Here is a 27366-nt window from a genome sequence, read left to right on the forward strand (position 1 = left end):
CCAGATACTGACTTTTTGAACATTTATGAAGACATTCTCAATTTTAAGATTTTTTGATAGGAAAATTTTGCCATAGCTATTACAAAAGTTAAAATTGAAGCCAAAATACTCAAGCCAATATTCATGCAAGTATATCATTTACTGTACAGTTAGATTTCAGAATAATTGCATCACTCATGAAAGATAGTTTAGTATGTCCCAAATGGCACTGTTAAATTTCCATTTGTTGTTGTGTTAAATCATGTAAGTGATACAGTTAAAATTAAGCGAGTAAGTGAAATTAAGAATAGGGTGACTATAATACTATTAAAGAATTTTGGCATTTTAATTCCTAAATTTGTAGACTCATCTAGCAGCAGAGGTCACTGGCATTATAAATTCTCTTTTGTACCCTTTGAGTTGTTGCTTCTGTCAAAATTACATCATTTTTATGAGTCACATGTAGCTAAGAAAACCACCAAATAACCTGCAACTTCTTTCACAGTTATTACAATACATGTTGAAGTTTTTTTTTTTTTCTTGACCCCAAAAAATCAGGGTTCTTTTGTGTCAAAATTTCTAGTATCGTGAGAGGAAAAAAAAAAATCTATTTCTTGGTCAAAATAGCTAAGAAAATCACCAAGGATCCTCTGTAAATTTAGTCTTACTAGACATTCATTTTGTCATATACAGTGAGATTCAGAGAGAAAGTAACAGAAAATATTAAGAACCAATTTATATAGACTCTGGTCCCTCAGAGGGAGATTGGCACTTTATATTAGGAACAGAAGTCTGACTATCATTTTATATATTCTTAGAAACTTAAAAAATGTAGGGGGCTACTGAGAGAGTTTTGACTTTTTATAATTTGATTAGTAGCTAAGATTATAAAAGAAAGTATATCTGTGAAGTATATGGGATTCTTCCAAGTTCAAAAAGTACCCTAAGGACTAGTGGTAAAAGAGAGATAAAAAACTCAGTGGAGTCTATATAGCATTCTGGAATTTCTGTTTTTCGGTATGTTCAATTTCTTTATATTCCAACACCTATGGTTCTTCAGCTCTCCCATTATCATCAGAACTTTGTCGCATAGAAAAGGGCACTAGAATCCTCAAAAAAAAAAACACAAAAAAACCACAAAAAACAAACAAAAAACAGCAAAAAACCTAACTAGGTTAAATCTTTTTTTTTTTTTTGACATCTTTATTGGATTATAATTGCTTTACAATGTTGTGTTATTTTCTGCTGTATAACAAAGTGAATCAGGTATATGTATACATATATCCCCATATCCCCTCCCTCTTGTGTCTCCCTCCCACCCTCCCTAACCCACCCCTCTAGGTGATCACAAAGCACTGAGCTGATTTTCCTGTGCTATGTGGCTGCTTCCCACTAGCTATCTATTTTACATTTGGTAGTGTATATATGGCCATGCCACTCTCTCACTTTGTCCCAGCTTAACCTTCCCCCTCCCTGTGTCCTCAAGTCCATTCTCTACGTCTACATCTTTATTCCTGTCCTGCCCCTAGGTTTTTCAGAAACATTTTTTTTTTTTTTTAGATTCCATGTATATGTGTTACCATATGGTATTTGTTTTACTCTTTCTGACTTCACTCTGTATGACAGACTCTAGGTCCATCCACCTCACTACAAATAACTCAACTTCGTTTCTTTATATGGCTGAGTAATATTCCATTGTATATATGTGCCATATCTTCTTTATCCATTCATCTGTCGATGGACACTTAGGTTGTTTCCATGTCCTGGCTATTATAAATAAAGCTGCAATGAACATTGTGGTACTTGACTCTTTCTGAATTATGGTTTTCTCAGGGTATATGCCCAGTAGTGGGATTGCTGGGTTGTATGGTGGTTGTATTTTTAGTTTTTTAAGGAGCCTCCATACTGTTCTCCATAGTAGCTGTATCACTTTACATTCCTACCAACAGTGCAAGAGGGTTCCCTTTCCTCCACACCCTCTCTAGCATTTATTGTTTGTAGATTTTTTGATGATGGCCATTCTGACTGGTGTGAGGTGACACCTCATTGTAGTTTTGTAAATCTTATTTTTTTAAATAATTTTTTCTTTGAGAATAAAACTAAGGTATTTTAGCTGAGCATGGTAACTGATCTTTATAATACAGATATAAAAGGCTTAGGACTACAACTGAATTTCACAAACCTATTTTACTAAACTCTATTGCTTGCATTGTGTATTTAATGTAATAATTCATACCCATCCAGAGCATAGAATATTTTCTATTTCTTGGAGTCAGGAATATCACAAATTTACTACATACTTAGAAAAATGTTTCTTCCTTTTATTAATTCTCCTTCTTTTATTAACTCTACTTCCTTCAAATATCAGAGCGACATCTAAGTTCAATATTTTAAGACTTGGCTTTTACTCTGTCCATATTCTTTAAGTATTTTTAAAATATTTTAGCTGTATTTTTCAAAGGTACTCACATTTTCCAATAAAGGTATCTAAAATTTTCATCCTTAAATAGAAATAAGCTCATCATTTATTCATTGTGAATTCCTTTCTATGAACACACCTAACTTAGTTCATTTTTTTTCCTGAGGTATAGATTCTAGAACTGCTGAAGTCAAGGACTTAATATTGGTACACAAGCAAAACAACTTAAAAAATAAACAAAAAATAAACAAAAAAAACCTCTGTTCTTTAGCTGCCATCTTCTAGGAGCAGTTTATATGATTCACATATAATTAGTAATTTTTTTTCATAAATTGATCATCTTTAACTCTTCATCTACTGCTTTTATGCCCTCTCATTGAGCTTAAGATTTTTTTTGTAACTTGTCTTTCTTTTTCTTTTTCTTGTATAAGAAAGTTTAATGTTAACTGAATATTGAAAGATTTCCCAGTGTCTCCCCTCTTCCTCCTCACCTAAAACTATATTCCCTAAGACCTTATCATCACTGATATCTGGGGGGAAACATCTACTTCTATTATGGTTCATCTCTTTCTCTTAAAGCTATTTATGAGACAGATATGAATGCAATTTTACATCTATACAAAACTTGTAATAGAACATATAAAAGTGTGACACCAACCACAAACCTCCCATGAAACTATTTTTAGCCTATGAATTTTTTTTTTAATTGTATTTATTTTTGGCTGTGTTGGGTCTTTGTTGTGGTGTGCGGGCTCTCATTGCAGTGGCTTCTCTTGTTGCAGAGCACAGGCTCTAGGTACGTGGGTTTCAGTAGTTGCGGCTCATGGGCTCTAGAGCACAGGCTCAGTAGTTGTGGTGCACTGGCTTAGTTGCTCCACGGCATGTGGGGTCTTCCTGGACCAAGGATCAAACCCGTGTCCCCTGCACTGGCAGGCAGATTCTTTTCCACTGTGCCACCAGGGAAGTCCTTAGCCTATGAATTTTAAAGTTAAGCTGTACCCTTTAAAAATGCTTAATCATAGGAACTCTCTCTAGTCACAAAGACTGGCAAAATGAATTTTTTCACAGATCACTTCCTGCTGATGCTATCCAAACTAAACCTGTAAGCCTTTTGAAATTTACTTTTTTTTTTTTTTGTTTTAAGTAGTTGGTTTGGAGTTTTGATAGTTGGTGTGAAAATTTTCAATCTACATGTGAATACTTGATAGATAATGACTATATATACTACAAGAGCAGACAAAGTATGATTCCATCTAAATCTGTCACACCATAATTAGTATAATTCTATATTGTTTTAGTTACGTTACATCATTTGGTTTTAAAGCAAACAAATATTTCATCAGAAGAAAAATGTGTAAATGTTGAGTCAGCAGAGCCTAAAGCACTTTCCTGTGCCTTAACATCAAGGAAATCTTGCAGAGACAAATGTTTTAGAAACTTCTGAAATAAAGCTAAAATAACAAGGGCAAATGTCACATTATTTCATGCAATTGAAATAAAAGTTAAGAGCCCTTGTTATAAACATTGTGGCAAAAAAGAAACATCATGGTATGAGGTATATATTTCAATGAGTATCTTAAGCATGCTAGACACATTTGGAGCTTGCAACGTACAGTGCATCAAAGAAGAGGTTAGAAACTACAGGACTTAGACTATCTGGATTACTTTGCAATGCTTTTCATTTAAAAAAAAGAAACAGACATTCTTTTTCCAGAGAATTCCTGCTTCTCTTGGATGGTATTTAGTGTGGATCCTCAAGTATGACATCGCTATCCATTGGTAAAGAAGTGTGCCTCATAAAGCAAAGTGCCAACTTCTGTAGCCAGATAATCATGTATTTTTCTTTGTATACTGATTTTGGGGTGGGTACAAAGATGGCCACTTTATCCTCTGGGAATGGCGTCTTCTTTTGGATTCTCCCACACTCTAGGCATTTGTACTTGGGCAACTTCAGATGGATCCATGCTGGGCTTTTGAGGGGTGAGCTTTAGCTCAGAAGAGAAGGTTGAAAAACAATGTTTTTCATCTCCAAATGTGAAGAGATTTTTTCTTTTCTTTTCTTTCTTTTTTTTGGAACAGAATATAATTAGCTAAAGTGGAATTGGGCCAACTAAGAAGAATTAACAGACTAAATGTGCCCTTAATTTTTGGAGCATTCCAAAGATGGGCTCATTCTTGACTCTCATGAAGAAAGGTGAAGCATCTATGAAAGTCAAAAATGGTGACTGGGAGACATGAAAAGAAAGAAACAGTTCAATTTTCTCACAAATTAAATACGATATCTGAAGCTAGCCATCCCCCCTCCAATCTAAAATCCATGTGACTAATTTTTCTAAGCAGGCACTGAAATGTTCCTGCTGGGAACAGGACCGATAATATATGTAGCTGGCACTCTCACCCGAGGGGAACTATTGTTCGGTTTGGGGAATGGAGGCCAACTCCCTGCAACTTAAAGAAGAGCTAATTTAGGACACATCTAAAAGCAACTGCAATGAGAAAGGGGAAAAAAAAACTCAACTTACTGTGCAGTGTGCCAGCTGACCAAATGGAAAACAAAACAGAACAAAACAAGATAATCTCCTCCCCACCAACTAAAAAAGAAGGAGGAGGAGGGGGACATTTCTCTTTGTGCTTGATCTGTACTTGTTTGGGCTTTTTTCAGATACTTCCCCAAGTTTAAATTTGAAATTCGATGACGCCCAGGAGTAGAAATGTTCTTTTCCAGGTGTCGTTTTTATCTATTTCTGTCAAGCCCTTTAATAAGATAGAGAACCATCATTTAAAAAAAAAAAAAGAAAAAAAAGATACAAAAGATGGTTGACTCCAGGACAAAAGGTCGTAGAAATACAGTAAATTTACCTGAAGAGGGGAGATTTCTTTAGTTAGTAGAAATAAGTCTGAGAACAGTGCCTGTTAAAAGACGACATCTGGAATTCACTAGAATTAACTACTTAATGGAAAAAATCTCTCCAGATTAAAAAAAAAATCTTCCTACCCAGAAGTTATATTTTTTTAACCAAATGAAATTTATCTTGTTTGCTATTTCATTTTAGGTAAAAAGACAATAAATGTTTTTGAGATAAAGATGCGTTTATATGCTTCTGTAACTTAAAGGCAATTTTGATTTTAACATCAAACTCTTTCAGATTTCAGCTTATCATGATAGCAAATGCCTCGGGACATTTGTTTCTGTCTTTAATTGAACTGCTTGTATGTGAAGCTTGCAAGAGATCATGCGAGAACATTTCATACATGCGATGTGGGATGGTAGAGGGAGTACCAGGCTTGAAGTTGAAACAACTGGATTTGAATCCCCAGCTGAGTGAGGCTGGGCAAATGACATAACTTTCTGAAAAATGGAGATAATAACATTTGACTTCTTATCCACACATTTTTAGAAAAGATTAAATGAAATAATGAATGTGAAAGAACAGTAAAATTTATAAAAAGTTGTATAAAGTAAGGTATTATTTTCCCTGGTGTGTGGTCTTTTCTTAATGCACTTGCTTTCTATTATGTTTCTTTTCAAATCTTTATTTCTATCTCATTTCTTGGAGTTTTACTCATTTTACTAAAAGTTTTTTTTTTTTTTTTTTAAATTAAGTGGATAGTTGTTTACAGGGTTGAGTTTTTTCTCTTCATTTATTTCTGTCAATAATTTCTGGAGTTAATTTTAGAGATTTTGACTCAGATGCTAACTCTCTGAAACCACCCTTTGTCCCATTTTACCACAATGCACAGAAATCCTGGATAAGAATGGAGGCAAGAGATCCCAATATGATTTTAAAGCAATTAAAAAAACTTAGTGCTCCCTATGAGAATATGAGCATTTATGCTTAAGTATGGAAAGATTACAATGAGAGGGGGATATTACAGGAAAATCCATTTGTGAAAAGTGGTGGCAGTCCCGGTAAAAAAAAAATAGGCAATGACATGGGACTGTGGAATCAGACTCAAAGAGTATTTTAGAATTATCTAGTAATCCAGGGCATGGTAAATGAACCTTTTAAATAGCATCTCTAATAAGAGGTATTTGTACTGATTTTTACTTCTCATTTGAGCCAAAGCTGTTGTCTCTTGAACAGTGTTTCTCAGACTTTAATGTGCATGTAAGTCACCTGGAAACCCTTCCAAAATTTATATTCTGATCAAAGTCTCTGGGGTGGTGGCTGAGCTAGTGAAAGGATTCAGTGTTTCCGACAACCTGTCAGCCAATGCCAAGGCTGCTGCTTCTCAGACAATATTAGTAGCTAGACAGAATGTCACTAGAATTATTTTTCGCTTACAAATAACACTCCTGGAATGATATCTATGTTGGAGAAATTGTGGCTATGGAAATATTATTCAAGTAAAGTTTCCCTTTTTATATAGCTTTGAGATGAAATTGATGTACAACAAAGTATCATTTTAAAGTGTAAAATTTGATGAGTTTTGACATATGTGTACAACCATGAAACCATTACAACAGTCAAGATAACAAACATTTTCATCAAAAAGAACTCATGAAGCTAAATACCAAAAAAACAAACAACCCAATCAAAAAATGGGCAGAAGATCTAAATAGACATTTCTCCAAAGAAGACATACAGATAGCTAAACAGCACATGAAAAGATGCTCAACATCACTAATTAGTAGAGAAATGTAAATCAAAACTACAGTGAAGTATCACCTCACACAGGTCAGCATGGCCATCATCAAAAAATCTACAAACAATACATGCTGGAGAGGGTGTGGAGAAAAGGGAACCCTCTTGCACTGTTGGTGGGAATGTAAACTGATACAGCCACTATGGTGAACAGAATGGAGGTTCCTTAAAAAAATAAAAATAGAGCTACATATGATCCTGCAATCCCACTCCTGGGCATATATCTGGAGAAAACCATATTTCAAAAAATACATGCACCCCGATGTTCATTGCAGCACTATTTACAATAGCCAGGACATGGAAGCAACCTAAGTGTCTATCAACAGAGGAATGGATAAAGAACATGTGGTGTATATATATATATATATATATACAATGGAATATTACTCAGCCATAAAAAAGAACTAATTAATGTCATTTGCAGCAACATGGATGGACCTACAGATTGTCATACTGAGTGAAGTAAGTCAGACAGAGAAAGATAAATATCATATGGTGTCACTTATATGTGGGATCTAAAGAAAAGCATACAAATGAATTTATGTACAAAACGGAAATAGAGTTACAGATGTAGAAAACAAACTTATGGTTACCAGGGGGTAAGGGCAGGGGGGGATAAATTGGAAGATTGGGATTGACATATACACACTACTATTATAAAATGGATAACTAATAAGGACCTGCTGTATAGCACAGGGAACTATACTCAGTACTTTGTAATGGCCTACTTGGGAAAAGAATCTAAAAAAGAGTGGATATATGTATATGTATAACTAATACACTTTGCTGTACACCTGAAGCTAACACAAAATTGTAAATCAGCTATACCCCAATACAAATTAAAAAAAAAAAAACAACTCAAAAGTTCTTTATCCTGCTTTGTAATCTTCCCCTTATTCACCCTCCCCCTCCCGTGTATCCACTAATCCACTTTCTGTCTTTTTATATTATTTTCCATTTTCTAGAATTTTATATAAAATATCATTCAATATGATATGTACTTTTTTATTATCCAGCTTCTTTCACTCAGCATAAATATTATGAGATACATCCATTTGCTCATTTTTGAAAATTGTTTTTTTGTTTCATAATTGAGTTGCATGTACTCTTTTTATTACTGACTAGTATTCCATTCAATGTATGTATCACAATGTGTCTATCCATTCAGCTGCTGATAGATATTGTATCACTTTCAGTTTGGGGATCTAACAGAGAAAACTGTTATGAGCATGCAGGAACATGTCTTTGTATAGACGTATTATTTCATTCCCAAGAGGAGAATGACTGAGTTATATAGCAGGTGCATGTTTACCTATTTAAGAAATTATCAAATTATCAAAAGTGATGACACCATCTTCCATTCCTACCAGCAATGCTTGAGGATTCCGTCTGCTCCCTCCCCACTTGCTTGGCTGGTATGAACAGTCTTTAATTTTAGCTGTTCTCATGGTCATATAGTGAGTGGTATCTCACTGTGGTTTTAATCTGCATTTCTCTAGTAACTAACGATGTTGAGCAGCTTTTCATGTTTATTGGCCATCTATACATCTGCATTCGTGAAGTGTCTGTTCAAATCATTTGCTCATTTTTGAAAATTAGATTGTCTTATTATTATGACACACAAGTTCTTTATGTATTCGAGATCAAGGATTGGCAAACTTGTTTTTAAAGGGCCAGAGAGTGACTATTTTAGGCATTATGGGCCATATTATTTTTGTTGCAACTATTAAACCTGGCCTTGTATCATGAAAACAGTCACATATAAGACACAAATGGATAAGCACGACCATGTATCAATAAAATTTTATTTACAAAAACAGATGGCAGGTCAAACTTAGCCCATGGGCCTTGTTTCGATAATTCTTGTTCTAGATGGAAGTTCTTTGTCAGATATATGTTTTGCAAGTATATTTTTCTTGTTAGTGGCTTGTCTTTCCATTCTCTTAATAGTGTCTTAACAAAGAACAAATGTTTTATGTTCTGATGAAATCTAATGTTTTATTGATTTTTTTATTGTTCATGACTTTTGTGCTCTATTTAGGAATCTTTGCCTAGCCCAAGATTTACTCCTAATTTTTTTTCCTGAGATAAGAACTGATGTTTTTTTCTTTCTTATCCCAAAAGAATAATCCAAATTGTTCAGCACTATTTGTAGAACGATGATCAATTCTCTGTGGAATTGCTTTGGCATCCTTATCAAAATCAGTTGACCATGTATACATACATCTTTTTGAGGAGTTCCTTTACAGTTCCAATGATCTGTATATCTAGCTTTATACTACTAACCACACTATTACTACCACACTAACTTGATTATTGGAGATTGAAAATAAGTGTCCAAATCAGGTAGTATACGTTTTTCAACCTTGTTCTTCTTTTTCAAACTTTAGCTACATTAGGACTCTTGTATTTCCATATAAATTCCCATATGACAGCCTGTTGGGATTTTCATTAGGATTCATTGCGAGAGTTTGCAAACTATAGCCCATGTATCAAATCCAGTTTATAGTCTGTTTTTCTACTGCCCTCAAGCTAAGAATTTTTTTTTCACATTTTTAAAGGATTGTAACAAACAAAACAAAACAAAAAAAACAAAGAATATGCAACAGACATCATTATTTGGCCTGCAAAGCCTTAAGTATTTTCTATTTGGCTCTTTACAGAAAAAGTTTGCCAAATTCTGATCAATAGATCAATCTCTGAAGAATTCGTATTTTAACAACGTTGGATCTTCTGATTTTTGAGCATGCTATATCTCTCCATTTATTTGTTTTGTTTAATTCTGTAAATATTTTGTAGAATTTAGCATACAAATAGTCTACATTTGTCAAATTTATTCCTAAGAATTTAATATTTTTGTTGCTCTTGTAAATGGTATTTATTTTCCATTTTATTTTCTAGGTTTTTCTTTGCTATATATTTAAAATTTTTAATATTGAGATTGGGTCATGTGATTTTTGCAAACATTACACATTAGTTATAATAGCTTTTTAAAGATTCTTTAGGATTTTCTACTTAAACCCACCTGTTTCTGTAAATAGTGTCACTTCTTTTTCTATCACTATACTTTTTACTTCTTTTTTCTTTCCTTATTTAACTGACTATAATAAAATGTTGCATAGAAGTGGTAAGAGTGGGCATTCTTGCCTTGTTTGCAATCTTAATGGAAAAGGATTCAGCCTTTCATCATTAAATATGTTAGCTGTTGATTTTTCTTAGATGTTTTTTATCAAGTGTAGGAAGTTCCTTTCTCTATTAGTTTCTTAAGCTGCTGTAACAAATTGTCACAAACATGGTGGCTTACACAACACAAATTTATTCTCTTCTAGTTATGGAGGTCAGAAGTTTGAAATCAGTTACACTGGGCCAAAACCAGGGTATGTCTCCTCAGTGTCCTGAGGCTCTAGGGGAGAATCCATGTTCTTGTGTTTTCCAGCTTCTGGAGCTGCAATCCTTGCATTCTTTGGCTCACAGCTGTTTCCTCCATTTCCAAAGCCTGTCATATAGCATCTTCAGATCTCCGAGGTCATCACAAAACCTTCTCTCTTCTGTAGCCAAATCTTCACACTGCTTTACTCTTACATTGACATTTGTGATCGCATTTATGACCCACCAGATAATCCAAGATAATCTCATTTAAACATCATATCTGCAAAGTCCTCATCACATAAGATAATATTCACACGTTCCAGTGATTAGAAGACAATTATTCAATTTACGGCAAATTCTATTCCTAGTTTACTGAGTTTTAAAATTATAAATGGATATTGAATTTTGTCATTTTCCTGCATTTACTGAGAACCATATGATGTTTCTATTGAGTCTTGAGTATTATGATGAATTGTATTGTTTGACTTTCAAAATCTAAATAAAACTTTCATTTCTAAGATAAACCCCACTTAGCCATGAGGTATAGTCCTTTTTATATACAGTTGAAGTCCGTTTTCTAAAATTAGGTTTTAAGAATTTTTCATCTATGTTCATGAGGGTCGTTGGTATGTAGTTTCTTTCCTTCCTCCCTTCCTTCCTCCCTCCCTCCCTCCCTTCCTCCCTTCCTTCCTCCCTTCCTTCCTTCCTTTCTGTCTTCCTTTCTTCTTCCTTCCTTTCTTTCTTTTTCTTTCTTTTTCTTTCTTTCTTTCCCTTTCTTTCTTTCTTTCTTTCTTTCTTTCTTTCTTTCTTTCTTTCTTTCTTTCTCTTTCTTTCTTTCTTTCTTTCTTTCTTTCTTTCTTTCTTTCTTTCTTTCTTTCTTTCTTTCTTTCATCTCTTTATCTCTTTATCTCTTTGTCTGGTTTTGGTATCAGAGTTACACTGGTCTCAGAATGAGCAGAAATATTAATTGGTGTTGTTTTTTCTTAAATGTTTGGTAGAATTCACCAGTGAAGTCTTATATATGCCTAGAATTTAATTTTTGGGAAAGTTGTTAAGTACAAATTCAATTTTAAAAGTAGATATAGGGCTATTCAGGTTGTCTATTTCTTCTTTAATGAACTTTAGTAGTTTTATTGTTTTAAGAAGTTTGTTCATTTCATCTAAGTTGTTGAAACAATTGCAATGCAATTTTTCATAATATTCTTTTAATGTCTGTAGCATCTGTAGTGAGTTACCTTCTTTCATTTATATTGGCAATAGGTATCTTCTTTCCTCTTTTTTGGCTAGAAGTTTATCAGTTTTATTGATCTTCTCAAATAACCTGCTTTTGTTTTTATTGATTTTCTCTCTGTGTTTCTCTCTCTGTCTCTCTCAGCCTTTCTCTCTCTCTCTCTGTATATATATATCTATATATACTTTATTTACTTATTGATTTATGCTCTTTTTAAAATTTTGCTTACTTTGAATATTATTCACTCTTCTTTTTCTAATGTCTTATTGTGAAAGTTTAGTATGTTGATTTCAGCCTTTTCTGTTTTTTCTTATATAAGCATTTAAAGCAATAATTATCCCTCTATGAACTGCTTCCCACAAATTTTGATATAATGTGCTTTCATTTTTATTTAATATATTTTCTAATTTCCTTTGTGATTTCTTCTTTGACCCATCAATTATTTACAAGCATGTTGTTTTGTTTAAAAAATATTTGTGGACTTTCCATATACTTTCTGTTATTGATTTCTAGTTTAATTTAACTGTGGTCAGACAACATATTCTAATGTTTTGAAAACTTTTATATTCACCGAGACTTGTTTTATGGCCCCAAATATTTTCCATTTTGGTAAATATTCCAAAAGAATGTGTATTTTGCTGTTTTTTTAATCTCTAGAAATTTGACTTTGGTTTTTACAATTAAAAAAAATTTTCCATGTCTCTCCTTATCATGTCCACTTTCATCCGCTTTCCTAGACATATAGAGCATATTTGTAGTGACTGTTTTAACATTCTTGTCTACTAATTCTTTCATGTGTGTTATTTCTGCATGTGTTTGTACTGAGAGATTCTTCTTTTGCTTCTTCGCACTCCTGGTATTTTCCTGACTTGATGTCACATTGTGAATTTTATATGTGGTGTGCTACAGTATTTGCATTTCTTTTAATATTTTTTGGACTTTATTCAGGGAAGCAGTAAGTTACTTGGAAACAAGTTGATCTTTTCTAGGTGTGGCTTAAAACAATACCTTTCTAAGGACTCTACCCAGTGCCCCATGATGTAGATTTCTGAGGTTTGCTCTTGTGTAGCTGTCTCTCTGCCCTACAAATTTGTGGCATCTTGACCTTTCTGGAATCTGAACTTGTCTTTCAACTCAGGAATACCTGCAGATTCTCTTTCAGTTCCCTTTCCCTGTACTCTATTGTGGAAACTTCCCTAGACAGCAGGGTGGGGCAGTCATAGGGCTTACCTTGCTTTGTTTCCGTTCCCTCCAAGGATCATTGTTCTGTACTGCGTATTGTCCAATATCTGAAAACCACTGGTTTTTAAAAAATATCTTGCTGGGCTTTTCTAGTTGCTTAAGACAGTATGGTAAATCTTAGGCCTGTTACTTACTTATTCCTAGAGGCAGAAGTAAAAACAGATCACTTTTTAAATGCTATTCTTACCCTAGACATAATGAGAAGTCTGCTTCAGGTGGTTCAAATTTAGAAAGCATCAAGTGACCAATTATTTTTAATGCTGTTGTATATACCTTCAGTACATTTAAAGTCTTTTTTTCTATTCTACCCATTGTAGGAGACAGCCTAGGTTAAATCCAACTTGTGACATACTTGGTGTCTACACCTGTGCAGTTGAACATCACAGGAGAAACACACACAGGTAGGAGAACTGTACCCCCGTAAAATCCATAATCATTAACATATATCTATTAAGGTAGAAGACTAATACCAAGGTTGTTAAAGAAAAGAAAACAGTTAACAGAACAAGCTGAAGAATCTTACAGAATCTTTATCTTCATAACCGGACACAGTAACTTTGCAGAAGTGAATCTAATACACACAGTTCCTTTCAAACCTATGTGTTTGCAAAAAGCCTCAGTGCAGAAACTATTTCTGGAAACTGATTCAGGCACATGGGGTGGTGAAACAAGCTCATTTTGGCACATGGGATCCTGAGGACATCAGAGCAATTAGAAGTGGAGGTTAGGACTGAACCGAACTGGTGGGTAACATTAGATCTATTGCCTCCACTTGCAGATATTTGTTAGACATGTGAGATCAGAGCCTAGCTACTGGCCCAGGGCAAAGTCCCACAGAACTGTTAATTAATGGGAAAAAAAAATGGACTATGTTAAAAAAAAAAGCTTTTAATAGAAAATAGACTATATATATATTTCTTTAAGTACAGCTACAAATTTTATGAAATGTTAATTAAAACATGATTGTTATTTAGACCAACAAAATCTTTAAAAAAAAATATTTGAATAATTATGCTTTCCTTGAATGTAGTCTCTGCTTCTTATCCATAGTAATTTATTTGTTCCCTTTAAAGTACATTTATTTGATTTTTATTTTTTTATTTTTTAACATCTTTATTGGAGTATAATTGCTTTCCAATGGTGTGTTAGTTTCTGCTGTATAACAAAGTGAATCAGCTATACATATACGTATATCCCCATATCTCCTCCCTCTTGAGTCTCCCTCCCACCTTCCCTATCCCACCACTCTATCTGGACACAAAGCACTGAGCTGATCTCCCTGGGTTATGCGGCTGCTTCCCACTAGCTATCTATTTTACATTTGGTAGTGTATATATGTCCATGACACTCTTTCACTTCATCCCAGCTTACCATTGCCCCTCCCTGTGTCTACAAGTCCATTCTCTATGTCTGCATCTTTATTCCTGTCTTGCCCCCAGGTTCTTCAGAACCATTTCTTTTTTTTTTTAGATTCCATATATATGTGTTAGCATACAGTATTTGTTTTTCTCTTTCTGACTTACTTCACTCTGTATGACAGACTCTAGGTCCATCCACCTCACTGCAAATAACTCAATTTTGTTTCTTTTTATGGCTGAGTAATATTCCATTGTATATATGTGCCACATCTCCTTTATCCATTCTTCTGTCGATGGCTACTTAGGTTGCTTCCATGTCCTGGCTGTTGTAAATAGAGCTGTAATGAACACTATGATACATGATTCATTTTGAATTATGGTTTTCTCAGGGTATATGCTCAGTGGTGGGATTGCTGGGTCATATGGTAGTTCTATTTTTAGTTTTTTAAGGAACCTCCATACTGTTCTCCATAGTGGCTGTACAAGTTTACATTCCCACCAACAGTGCAAGAGGGTTCCCTTTTCACTACACCTCTCCAGCATTTATTGTTTGTAGATTTTTTGATGATGGCCATTCTGACTGGTGTGAGGTGATACCTCATTGTAGTTTTGATTTGTATTTCTCTAATGATTAGTGATGTTGAGCATCCTTTCATGTGTGTGCTGGCAATCTGTATATCTTCTTTGGAGAAATGTCTATTTAGGCCTTCTGCCCATTTTTGGATTTGGTTGTTTGTTTTGTTGATATTGAGCTACTTATAAATTTTGGAGATTAATCCTTTGCCAGTTGCTTTGTTTGCAAATATTTTCTCCCATTCTGAGGGTTGTCTTTTCATCTTGTTTATGGTTTCCTTTGCTGTGCAAAAGCTTTGTAGTTTAATTAGGTCCCATTTGTTTATTTTTGTTTTTATTTCCATTACTCTAGGAGGTGGGACAAAAAAAGATCTTGCTGTTGTTTATGTCAAAGAGTGTTTTTCCTATGTTTTCCTCTAAGAGTTTTAAAGTGTTTGGTCTTACATTTAGGTCTTTAATCCATGTTGATTTTATTTTTGTGTATGGTCTTAGGGAGTGTTCTAATTTCATTCTTTTACATGTAGCTGTCCAGTTTTCACAGCACCACTTATTGATGAGGCTCTCTTTCCTCCATTGTATGTTCTTGCCACCTTTGTGGTAAATTAGGTGACCATATGTGCATGAGTTTTTCTCTGGGCTTTCTATCTTGTACCATTGATCTATATTTCTGTTTCTGTGCAAGTACCATACTGTCTTGATTACTGTAGCTTTGTAGTATAGTTTGAAGTTGGGGAGCCTTATTCCTCCAGCTCCGTTTTTCTTTCTCAAGATTGCTTTGGCTATTCGGGGTCTTTTGTGTTTCCATACAAATTGTAAAATTTTTTGTTCTAAATCTGTGAAGGATGACATTGGTAGTTTGATAGGGATTGCATTGACTCTGTAGATTGCTTTGGGTAGTATAATCATTTTCACAATATTGATTCTTCCAATCCAAGAACATGGTATATTTCTCCATCTGTTTATGTCATCTTTGATTTCTTTCATCAGTGTTTTATAGTTTTCTGAGTACAAGTCTTTCACCTCCTTAGGTAGGTTTATTCCTAGGTATTTTATTCTTTTTGTTGCAGTGATAAATGGCAGTGTTTCCTTAATTTGTCTTTCAGATTTTTCATCATTAGTATATAGGAATGTAAATGATTTCTGTGCATTAATTTTGTATCCTGCTACTTTACCAAATTCATTGATTAGCTCTAGTAGTTTTCTGGTTACATCTTTAGGATTATCTATGTATAGTATCATGTCATCTGCAAACAGTGACAATTTCACTTCTTTTCCAATATAAATTTCTTTTCTTTCTTTTTCTTCTCTGATTGCTGTGGCTAAAACTTCCAAAACTATGTTGAATAATAGTGTTGAGAGTGGGCAACCTTGTCTTGTTCCTGATCTTAGTGGAAATGGTTTCAGTTTTTCACCATTGGGAATGATGTTGGCTGTGGGTTTGTCATATATGGCTTTTACGATGTTGAGGTAAGTTCTCTTTATGCCTACTTTCTGGAGGGTTTTTATCATAAATGGGTGTTGAATTTTGTCAAAATCTTTTTCTGCATCTATTGAGATGATCATATGGTTTTTCTTCTTCAATTTGTTAATATGGTGTATCACATTGTCTGATTTGCATATATTGAAAGAATCCTTGCATCCCTGGGATAAATCCCACTTGATCATGGTTTATGATCCTTTTAATGTTTTGTTGGATCCTGTTTGCTAGTATTTTGTTGGGGATTTTTTCATCTATATTCATCAGTGATATTGGTCTGTAATTTTCTTTTTTTGTAGTATCTTTGTCTGGTTTTGGTATCAGGGTGATGGTGGCCTCATAGAATGAGTTTTGGAGTGTTCCTCTCTCTGTTATATTTTGGAAGAGTTTGAGAAGGATAGGTGTTGGCTCTTTTCTAAATGTTTGATAGAATTCGCCTGTGAAGCCGTCTGGTCCTGGGCTTTTGTTTGTTGGAAGAGTTTTAGTCACAGTTTCGATTTCAGTTCTTCTGATTGGTCTGTTTATTTTTTCTATTTCTTCCTGGTTCAGTCTCGGAAGGTTGTGCTTTTCTAAGAATGTGCCCATTTCTTCCACGTTGTCCATTTTATTGGCATATAGTTGCTGTGGTAGTCTCTCATGATCCTTTGTGTTTCTGCAGGATCAGTGGTTACTTCTCCTTTTTCATTTCTAAATCTGTTGATTTGAATCTTCTCTCTTTTTTTCTTGATGAGTCTGGCTAATGGTTTATCAATTTTGTTTATCTTCTCAAAGAACCAGCTCTTAGTTTTATTGATCTTTGCTATCATTTCCTTCATTTCTTTTTCATTTATTTTTGAGCTGATCTTTATGATTTCTTTCCTTCTGCTAACTTTGGGGGTTTTTTGTTCTTCTTTCTCTAAATGCTTTAGGTGTAAGGTTAGGTTGTTTATTTGAGATGTTTCTTGTTTCTTGAGGTAGGATTGTATTGCTATAACCTTTCCTTTTCGCACTGCTTTTGCTGCATCTCATAGGTTTTGGGTAGTCGTGTTTTCAGTGTCATTTGTTTCCAGGTATTTTTTGCTTTCTTCATTGATTTCTTCAGTGATCTCTTGGTTATTTAGTAGTGTATTGTTTAGCCTCCATATGTTTGTATTTTTTACAGGTTTTTTTTCCCTGTAATTGATATCTGGTCTCATAGTGTTGTGGTCGGAAAAGATACTTGATGCAATTTCAAATTTCTTAAATTTACCAAGCCTTGATTTGTGACCCAAGATATGATCTGTTCTGGAGAATGTTCTGTGAGCACTTGAGAAGAAATTGTATTCTGTTGTTTTTGCGTGGAATGTCCTATAAATATCAAGTAAGTCCATCTTGTTTAATGTATCATTTAAAGCTTGTGTTTCCTTATTTATTTTTATTTTGGATGATCTGTCCATTTGTGAAAGCGGGGTGTTAAAGTCCCCTACTATGATTGTGTTACTGTCGATTTCCCCTTTTATGGCTGTTAGCTTTTGCCTTATGTATTGAAGTGCTCCTATGTTGGGTGCATAAATATTTACAACTGTTATATCTTCTTATTGGATTGATCTCTTGACTATTATGTAATGTCCTTCTTTGTGTCTTGTAATAGTCTTTAGAAAATAGACTGTGTTAAAAAAAAAACCCTTTTATTTAATTCTGTTGTTTTTTATTCATGCTAAGATTTTACCAAGAATAGAAGATAGCGTTTTATGTTAATATTTCAGTTGCATTCCATTTCAAGTGGGATTGAGTCACCATTAAGTTGGTATAAAATAAATGTGCATATGCACATCATACTCCTTTGCTCATTTCTTTTCTAATTCTGACATTGACAGCTTGGGCATACAATAATGCTGAGACATATACTCCTAGGAAATGTATGAACTTTTCACATCTACTTAAAATTAAACAAAACAAATACTTTGTTGAGGGTAAAAATAAACTCTAAATTCAGGCTGAAACAACATAAATGGTGACTTAAAAACGTGCTTGTCTTTTTTTTTAGGTCACAGTGTTTCATACAATCCTAATTTTGCTAAATTCAGCCATATTTTAGAGTTACATTCAGGCAGATAATAGAAAATAGCTAAGCTGTAAATTCTAGGAACAGTGTTAATGTCTTATTAAATGTACTTACTGAAAACTAGAAGTTTTAACATCACTTTCTCTTCCAAAATCTTTTATGTCAGATAAGATCTTTGATCATTGGTGCCTCGACTCAGGCAATATTGTAAGATTCTCTTGAGACAAAGGTTTATTAGAGAATCTAAGGAATTTTCATTGGTCAAGTAGCATTAGGGTGGGCCTGCCTGCAGTGGAGCTGTGGCAGGAGGTCTCTTTTCTCCACTAAGGAAGATATGAGTTATGATTTGCTAATTCTCACCATCTAAGGAAGTTAAATTTATTCATAATATGATCTCATCAGTCACTGTCATGTCTGGCAGGTAATGCTGTTAAAGCACAACTGACCAAGAACATATTTTCTACTAAGTAAATGTACTGCAGCTGCAAAAAGTGAAGTGACTTCTTGCCCACTGTCAGTTACTGAGTCAGCACAAGGCCAGGGATGGAAATAGAAAATTCAATAACTTATATATCTTCAATATTTTTGTAGCACACAGAAAACTAGTTCATGAGATGAATGACATACAACATACTGAGTCTTCATTCCCCCCTCTAGATTGCATTAGCTTACCTTCATTGGTTTTTGCCTCAAGTTAATTTTACTTATTAGGTCTGTGAAAAACATGGCAATGTCCTTGGGGCCTCTGGACATGCACACTGAAACAAATCAATTATTTGAAATGCCACAGTATAAATACTATCAGAATAAGCTCCTTGGGAGAAGAAAGGTGTTATATAATTCAAAGCAATTTATAAATATCTACTTTCAGACACAGTTTGAGACATGATCCAAACTTCTTTGAATGGGGTTTAAATATAGCTGCCAATATGATTCCATTTTCTTTTGTTTCATGCCTAAAGTAATGTTAAGGCATCAGAGTTCAAGTGTTTTCTCTAATATTTGTAGAACAGTATAAAAATAATGTAATTACTTATAAAGGGATATATATAGAAAATTACTTTGACTCAGATAGCTCTAGGTTGTAAAGTAGAGATTTATTCCCACTGGGATAGTGCAATCTTTGTTGAAATTTCAATGCTGTTCTTTGAGTCAATACTTAACATACTTATAAAATAAGATTCTAAAGTGAATGCATTTTAAGTATTATGCAGAAATAATCAAAGTTCTAATATATTGTTATCAAACATAATGAGGAATGTCAGGGAAGAGAATTCTGAAAGTCAACATAAGAGAAATTACAAAGAAGACTTCTACAAACAATGTATAAATAAGTGGAATAAAAATATTGGTTAAAATAAGTTTATGTAAGTATTAAGGAAACTGTAATTACATAGTTCTTGAATTAAAGGACCCATCTATACAGACATAAGGAGGAAAAGAAAATAATTTAAACTCTAAGTACCCTGAAAAGTAATTTAGTATCAAGGTGGCTATAAACTATAATTACAGTTATAAACTGACATTGCTAAAGTATGCAGCTTTCAGTGTTAACATTGTGCTATGTACTAGACAAATCAAGATCACACATCTCTATTCTAAAGGATATCAGCATTCACAAACTAGTGAGAGAAATAGAGAAGAACTAATTACAAAAAGTGGAATAAATATGTTTTTCTGAGAGAGGTATGCAAAGGATTTTATGGGGTCTCAGAAGAAGTTATCAAATCTAGGTTAGTTTGGAAATGAGAAGGCTCTGAAGAAACTTTATCTGGAATGTAACTGGAAAAACATGCAGGAATTACATTTAAAAAATGTGCCTGGCCTGGCATGTTAAAAATAAACCATATCCTTAATTTTATTATTATTATTGTTGTTACTATTATTATTACTATTATCATCATCTAAATGTAATGACGACAAAGACATTCTACTGAGGTTAAATCACATGTGTAAAGTATGAAAATAAGAGATAGCATGGCACAGTTGAAAAATGCCAAGTATTACATGTGAAGTGTGTAAGGTGTGAAGAAGGGATGGGAAAACAATGAGGTTGGAGAGAAACATCAATTCAGATTCTGAATGCAGAGCTTAGATTTTTATATCCAAAGTAAGTGAGAAACTTTGAAAGAATGATACAAAGTGAATCATATTTTATTTGCCAGTTTGTTATTACTATTTAACTTAAAAAGTAACATATTCCTGGGATGAAAAATAATCATATTATTCAAAAGGAAATAAAATGAAAATTAAATATCTTCCTTCTTATTCCTATCATACCTCTCAGTCTAACTTCCCATTTTCAGACATTTTTAGTTGATTCTCTTTTAGGTCTCTGGAAGCTTACAATCTGTGTAGAGACTCCTCTTGTATAACACTTCAAAACATCTCATCCCCCACATTTTCCAGCCTCTGCTCTGACAATCAGTTCTGTTCAGGTTTCCACTAGCCTCATGCAGATGTAACCTGAGAGCATCTCATCTTGGCCCTGTGCTAACTTGTTCCCTGTGCCAAGGCTTACTGATGCTACAGAGAACCTACTCAGCACTCATGTGTGGAACACAGATGTGTGGGGACTCCAAGCCCATAGGACCCATATGAGCCAACAGTAGCTGGGAGTCAATACCTAACTGACTCATTTCATAAAAATTGTTAGATGATCTGGCAGGAAAGGACACTAGTTGCCTGAAGGGGTAGCCAAATTCATTGTTCATCCTTGTATTAGCTTTTCCTACTCTCCTCCTTCACAACCCCTATGCCTAACTCCTACTTCCTGAGCTTACTTAACAAATAAATTACATGCACACACAACTCTGCCCCAGGCTGTGATTTGTGGTGAACCCATGCTAAGACAACTAGTTCTAGGAATAATAGCACACACTCTGTATGGGAATTTAGAACAGGATCATTTGCTGTTAAAAAAGGAATAGTAATCCTGTCCCTGATCTTAAGAAAATGAAGATATCTCCAGTCCTGTTGTAGCATAAAAATACTGAGTCTCACCTATTTTAGTCAGGATTCTTCAGAGAAACAACAAATAGGATGTGGGTATGCATAGAGAGATTTATGTTGAGGAATTGGTCTCACAATTATGGAGGCTTGCAAATCCACTTCTTGTAAGGCACGTCTAGTGGTTATGAACTCCCTCGGGTTTTGTTTATCTGGGAAGATCTTTATCTCTTCTCTAATTCTGAAGGACAGTTTTGCTGGGTACAGTATTCTTGGTTGGCAGGGTTTTTTTTTCCCCTTCAAATCAGTACTTTGAATGTATCAACCCACTCTTGCCTCGTCTGCAAAATTTCTCCTGAAAAATCTGCTAATGGTCTCATGGGGTTCCCTTGAATTTAATAAATCACTTTTCTCTTGCTGTTTTTAGGATTTTCTCTTTATCTTTGACTTTTTTTTTTAACATCTTTATTGAGATATAATTGCTTTACATTGTTGTGTTCGTTGCTGCTGTATAACAAAGTGAATCAGCTATACGTATACATATATCCCCATATCTCCTCCCTCTTGCATCTCCCACCCACCCTCCCTATCCCACCCCTCTAGGTGGTCACAAAGCACTGAGCTGATCTCCCTGTTCTATGCTGCTGCTTCCCAGTAGCTATCTATTTTACATTTGGTAGAGTATACATGTCACTGGCACTCTCTCACTTTGTCTCAGCTTACCCATCCCCCTCCCCATGTCTTCAAGTCCATTCTCTACATCTGCATCTTTATTCCTGTCCTGCCCCTAGGTTCTTTGAGTTCTGATAACTTAATTACAATGTGGTTTTTGTATAGACTTCTTCAGGTTCAACCTATTTAGAAACTTTGGGGTTTCATAAGTCTGGATGTACATTTCCCTCTGCAGATTTGGGAAGTTTTTAGCCATTATTGCTTTGAATAATCTTTCTGCCCTCTCTTTCCCTCTCTTCTCCTTTTGGGTCTCCCATAATATGTGTATTGTTTCTCTTGAAGGTGTCTCATTAGTCTCATAGGCTATCTTTACTCTTTTTTGTTTTTCTTTCTTTTTGCTTCCCTGACTGGATAATTTCAAATGACATCTTTGAATTCACTAATTATTTCTTCTACTTGATAGAGTCTGCTGCTGAAGTTCTATATTGACATTTTCAGTTTAGTCATTGTATTCTTCAGTTCTAAGATTTCTGTTCAGTCTTTTCTATGGTCTATTTATTTGTTGAACTTCTCATTTTGTTCATGTATTGTTTTCCTGATTTCTAATTGTTTATTTATGTTTTCTTGTAGTCCACTGGACTTCCTTAAAATGATTATTTTGATATCAAGTAGTTTATGGATCTCCATTTCTTTAGGGTCAGTTACTGGAACTTTATTAGTTTCCTTTGGTGATGTCATGTTTCTCTGCTTCTTCCTGACCCTTGTATCCTTGCATTGGTGTCCTTGCATTGGACTTTACAGGCTGGCTTTGGCAGCAGAAGGCATTCACTTATCACCTGGCCTAGGATTCTGAATGAGTTAGCTGGCAGTCTCCATAATTGGGTGGAACCTATTACTGGGGGCTATGGTCAGTGAATGGGGCCTGCTGATCAGATTCTAAGGTTGTGAGGGACTTGTTACTAGGGTTCATGGTCAGATGGAACCCACTGTCAGTGTTCCCCAGTTGGTCAGAGCCTGCAGCTAGGTCTCCATAGTCAGGTGGGGCTGGCTAGTGAGGCTCCACAGTCAGACAAGCCACTGGCAGGGATCCATAGTTAGGTGAGTCTACTGATGGAGCCTTGCCAGTTGGGCAAAACCAGTAGACAGGGGTCTGCAGTTATGTTGGTGGGATTCCAAGGTTGGGCAAGGCTACTGTACTGATGGGATTCCTTTGTCAGACGAAGCTGCTGGCAAGGCTCTGTGGTGAGGCCAGGTTCCTGATGGTGCTCCCTGGTTGGGCAGAGCCAGTAGGCAGGGCTATGTGATCCTGAGGTTCCTGAAAGGGCTCCATGGGACTCTGTGGTTGGGTATGCCTAGTAAGGGGTCCACTTAGTTGCAAGGCTGCTGGCAGGGCTCCCTTGTGGGACAGAGGCTACTGATAGCCTCCATCACTGGGTGGGGTGGCTCTGGGAGTTCTTGACCTGGTGTCATCTTCAGAGCCAGGGGAGGCTCCATGGTTGGGTAAAGCTGGCAAGGACTTGGAGGGACTGCAGTTTGGCAGGGCTGGCAAAGCCACTGGTGGAGGTCAACGGGCTGATGCCAAGATTCACACTTGCTGGCAGCTGAAAGTTCTCATCCTTTTATTTGTTCCTAGCTCCCCTCAGGCAAGCTAGCCATGACAATTCCCCTAGTGTTCCACATGAACTTGTATATAAGTGAGCCACTAAGGCAGTGTCAAATGCTGAGGAAGTTGGATGTCTACCTTGGTCTCTCTTTCACCTATAGCAGAAACTGTGGTCCCAGGGCCTCCTTTTCAGCACTGTGCTGTGGTAGATTGAGGGATAAGTGATATGGATAAAGTACTCTTCTTACACATTTTGATGCAGTTTTTCTCATTTATTTTTGCTCCACTGGTGTGTTGTAACATTTCCCCTGGGTTCCATAATTCTCACAAATTCTCTCTCTCACTCTCATTCATATATAGTTTCTGTTGGGGGTGGGGACTGGGACCCGGGACTTCGTATTCTTCAGTCTTGCTCACATAATTGAGACTGGCGATTCCAAAATATGTAAGGTGGGCTGGCAGACTGGAGACCCAGGAAGAACTGATGCTACAATTTATGCCCGAAGTTTGGCAGGCTAGGAAGATTCAATGTGCGGTTAAGTCCAAAGACTGCTGGCAGAATTTCTTTTTTGCTTGAGGGAGGTCAGTCTTTGCTCTGATTTGATGAGGTCCAACCACATTATGGAGGGCAACTGGCTTTACTCAAGGCCCACAAATTTAAATGTTAATCTCATCCAAAAACATCCTCCCAGAAACATCTAAAATAATGTTTGGCTACATATCTGGGCATCATTACCTAGTCAGGTTGACACATAAACTTAACCATCACAGTCACACACCTGGGATGGATTTAAATGAAAGTGTAGGGAGAAGAGAAAGTGTTGGGTTATGCAGAAACTATTGCACTTGAATGGAAAGGGACAAGGGACATTTTCAGGATTGTGGAGCTGTCTGGTTACTGTAAACTACTTTGGATGCACTGAAAAAAGAAAATGACTAGTGCATTTTAGTTAATGATCAACTCTAGGCATACTGTCAAAACCAGAGTTGCTATATGGCAGCTTCTAAGGACATTTTCACCTGTATTTGCAGGGAACATTTTTCTGAAAAATTAGGCCCAGCATCTAATTGTAAGTGTAACAGAGCAATAAAGAATGCATAGCCTTAATGGTTCCCTGGTGTCAGAGACAAGGCCTTGATAAGAAGGGACGGTGAGCTAGAATCATAGGAAGAAGACATTAGGACTGGCAAACTTGGCACTGTTGAACAGCCAGGTTGCCCTTAGTTCTCTGTACTAGCAAAGAATCTGCATACTAGAGGGGAAAAAAATAGCTACTCTTGCTTGGAGAACCTGTAAAAACCTCAAGAAAGACCAACATCTCAAAACCTGATATTTTGTAAAGTCTGCAACTTCTGCCCTTGCCACTCCCCATTTCCTCCGGTCCCCATCATGATAAGTGCCTTAGCTAGAAAATAAAGTTCTTGCTATGGGAGAAAAGAGCTCACAAACTAAAGAAATCTTAAGATTTGGCTAACATGTGCCATCAGGAACCAGAGGAAAACGTGTGGGATCTTGAGGATGTTAGAATTCATCCTAAGTTATAAGCCTGGGTAGGGAAAAACTTATTGTTCTGGGGGTCAAGTTTAATCTGCTTAAATGTACCTCAGAATGGCTTCTTATACATTGGACATAACAATGATCTTCAATGATAAAATGGAAATACTGGGACAGCTTTGACATAGTAATAAGCAAGGGGCCAGAAAGCTCAGGAAAATGGGAATGTTTGAATGGTTTCATTATGTGAGACCAGAGAACCTATCTACTGGCTGTTTCCCAGGAGGTCCCAGAGGATGTTCTGTTTGCTTAGACAATAAGAAATGTACTAGTGAGAACGATACTAGCTTCTTGGAGAATTAGTTGTAGTTAACATCTGGAGGTTGAGATTAGGAGTAGAAGATGATGCTATGAGACTGGGCTCCCTAGAATCAAGAATAATGGGGTTCAAGAATGGTGGAATCCAGCTTGAAACACATAGTTTGCAGAGATAAATTAGATACAATTACTAAAATGTGCAGCAGAATTGAGAATACTGAATGCTCAGATTTCCCTAAATTTTCTGTGCTAGAAAAAGAGTCTGCATGCTAGAGAAAAACAATCAGTATATTTTGTCTCAGAACGATTTCTGGGTAAAACTAAAAGATTACGGTGTCTCATAGCGCATAATAGACCATCAGTTAAATATAGTACTATCTGACTTATATTAACAACAACAAAAACAGAACAAAATGTCTGGTGAGCAGAAGTCTGAAGTTAGACACTGCAATGGAAAAATCACAGTGCCTCACCCAGTTTCCTGATGTAAGTCAATTCACACACCCAGCATCCATTGATTGAAAAGGGGCCATATTCCACTGAGAAAAGTCTTTGCAACATCAACACATTAATTTCTGAGAGAAATTCTAATTTTTCCCCAGGTGGCTATAGTTATTTACCAAGTAAACTATTCTGGGGAAAGGGTAATACCTAGACTCTATGAGGATTGCTTGGATAAAAATCTGAGATAACACTGATACCAGAGGACCCACAATGTCATTATGGTCCTCTGGATAAAGTGAGAGCTGATGGAGTCCAGGATATAAATGGTACTCTGGCTCAAGTTACTTTCTTGATGAGTTCAGTGGTCCATGTATCTACTCCGAGGATATTTCCATGGCCACTGAGTATATATTTTATGACTGGCAGAACTCTAAAATTTATTTCCTGACCTGTGAAATAAGTGCCATCATTGTAGGAAGGGTCAAGTGGATACCCCTTAATCTGTTTCCTGTTTCCCAACAAAAACAGAAAATCAGAAGCAACAATACATCCCCAGAGGAACTGCATAGATTAGTGCTACTGTGATTGAAAGGATTGTGGAGAGAGGAGTTGGCAACATCATATCTCCATTTAATTTGCCTCTATGGCCCCTGCAAACACAAACTGATCATGACAGATTAGGTTGCAATAACAGAGCATTAAACAAATGGTACTCTCAGTTCCTTTATTGGATATGGTATCTTCAGTAAAAAATATAAACACAACCTCTAGTACTTCATATTATAGCTATTAATTTGGTGAATGTAATCTTTATAATGCCAATCAGTGGAGGATTAAATTCAACTTGTTTTCACATAGAAAGAACAGTTTGTACACATTCACTTGCCTGAGGTCTTTTGCTTTTGATGAGATTCTTGATTGTGTTGACATTAGATAGAACACATGTTGGCTTTCAGTGGGCCTGGGAGTGGATGGATAAATGTTTTCCTGTTTCATTTCCTGGGAGATTAATGTAAAATAATTTTTCTAATGTTCCTCAGAAACGCATTAGAATTGAGTTTTAATCACCTGTGATGGTAGCCAACTCAATAACCTGCTCATATATTTGCTTTTCTTTCTTCTCTGTTTCACTCACTGTTTTGCTCATTCTTGGAATCACTTCCCGAATAAACTACATTTATTAAAGCCTTAGTCTGAAGCCCTGCTTTGGAGGAAACCAGACTAAATATTTCACTACAGGACTAAATAATAAATACCTTTATCTTGAGACATTATATTCTTCCCATTTGAAAGAGAATTATTTTAGCATTTTTTCTCTTCCACCTTGATAGATATATTATCATTATAAATTCATCCACTGGTTTCTTGTAGCACATTAAAATATATTTATAATTTACTTAAGGATTTTCAAATTTAGAAAGTTTTGACTAACCTTTCACTACGTAAAATGAAAACAGTACTTTATTTATTTTTAATAGACCTTTATTGGGGTATAATTGTTTCACAATACTGTGTTAGTTTCTGTTGTAAAACAAAGTGAATCTGCCGTATGCATGCATATATCCCCA

The 27366-nt window shown here is 35.5% G+C and overlaps 1 protein-coding gene across 5 annotated transcripts in view; it reads left to right on the top strand.

The window, feature by feature from the left end:
• Positions 1–27366, top strand: part of LOC309628702 (uncharacterized protein) — a 701358-nt gene that overhangs the window by 397212 nt on the left and 276780 nt on the right. For 4 of the 5 annotated variants that reach the window (XR_014244637.1, XM_082391990.1, XM_082391989.1 and 1 more), the window contains one exon: positions 13204–13287. The exons of the other annotated variant lie outside the window; for it this stretch is intronic. Coding sequence is in view for 3 of the 4 variants with exons in the window: in XM_082391990.1 (XP_082248116.1) it covers positions 13204–13287 (84 nt within the window). In the remaining variant the exon portion in view is untranslated. The remainder of the gene's footprint in view (positions 1–13203; positions 13288–27366) is intronic. 5 annotated transcript variants of the gene reach the window in all.

This window comes from Balaenoptera borealis (genome assembly GCF_965194805.1).
Source record: "Balaenoptera borealis genome assembly, chromosome: 5".
Classification (NCBI taxonomy): Eukaryota; Metazoa; Chordata; class Mammalia; order Artiodactyla; family Balaenopteridae; genus Balaenoptera; species Balaenoptera borealis.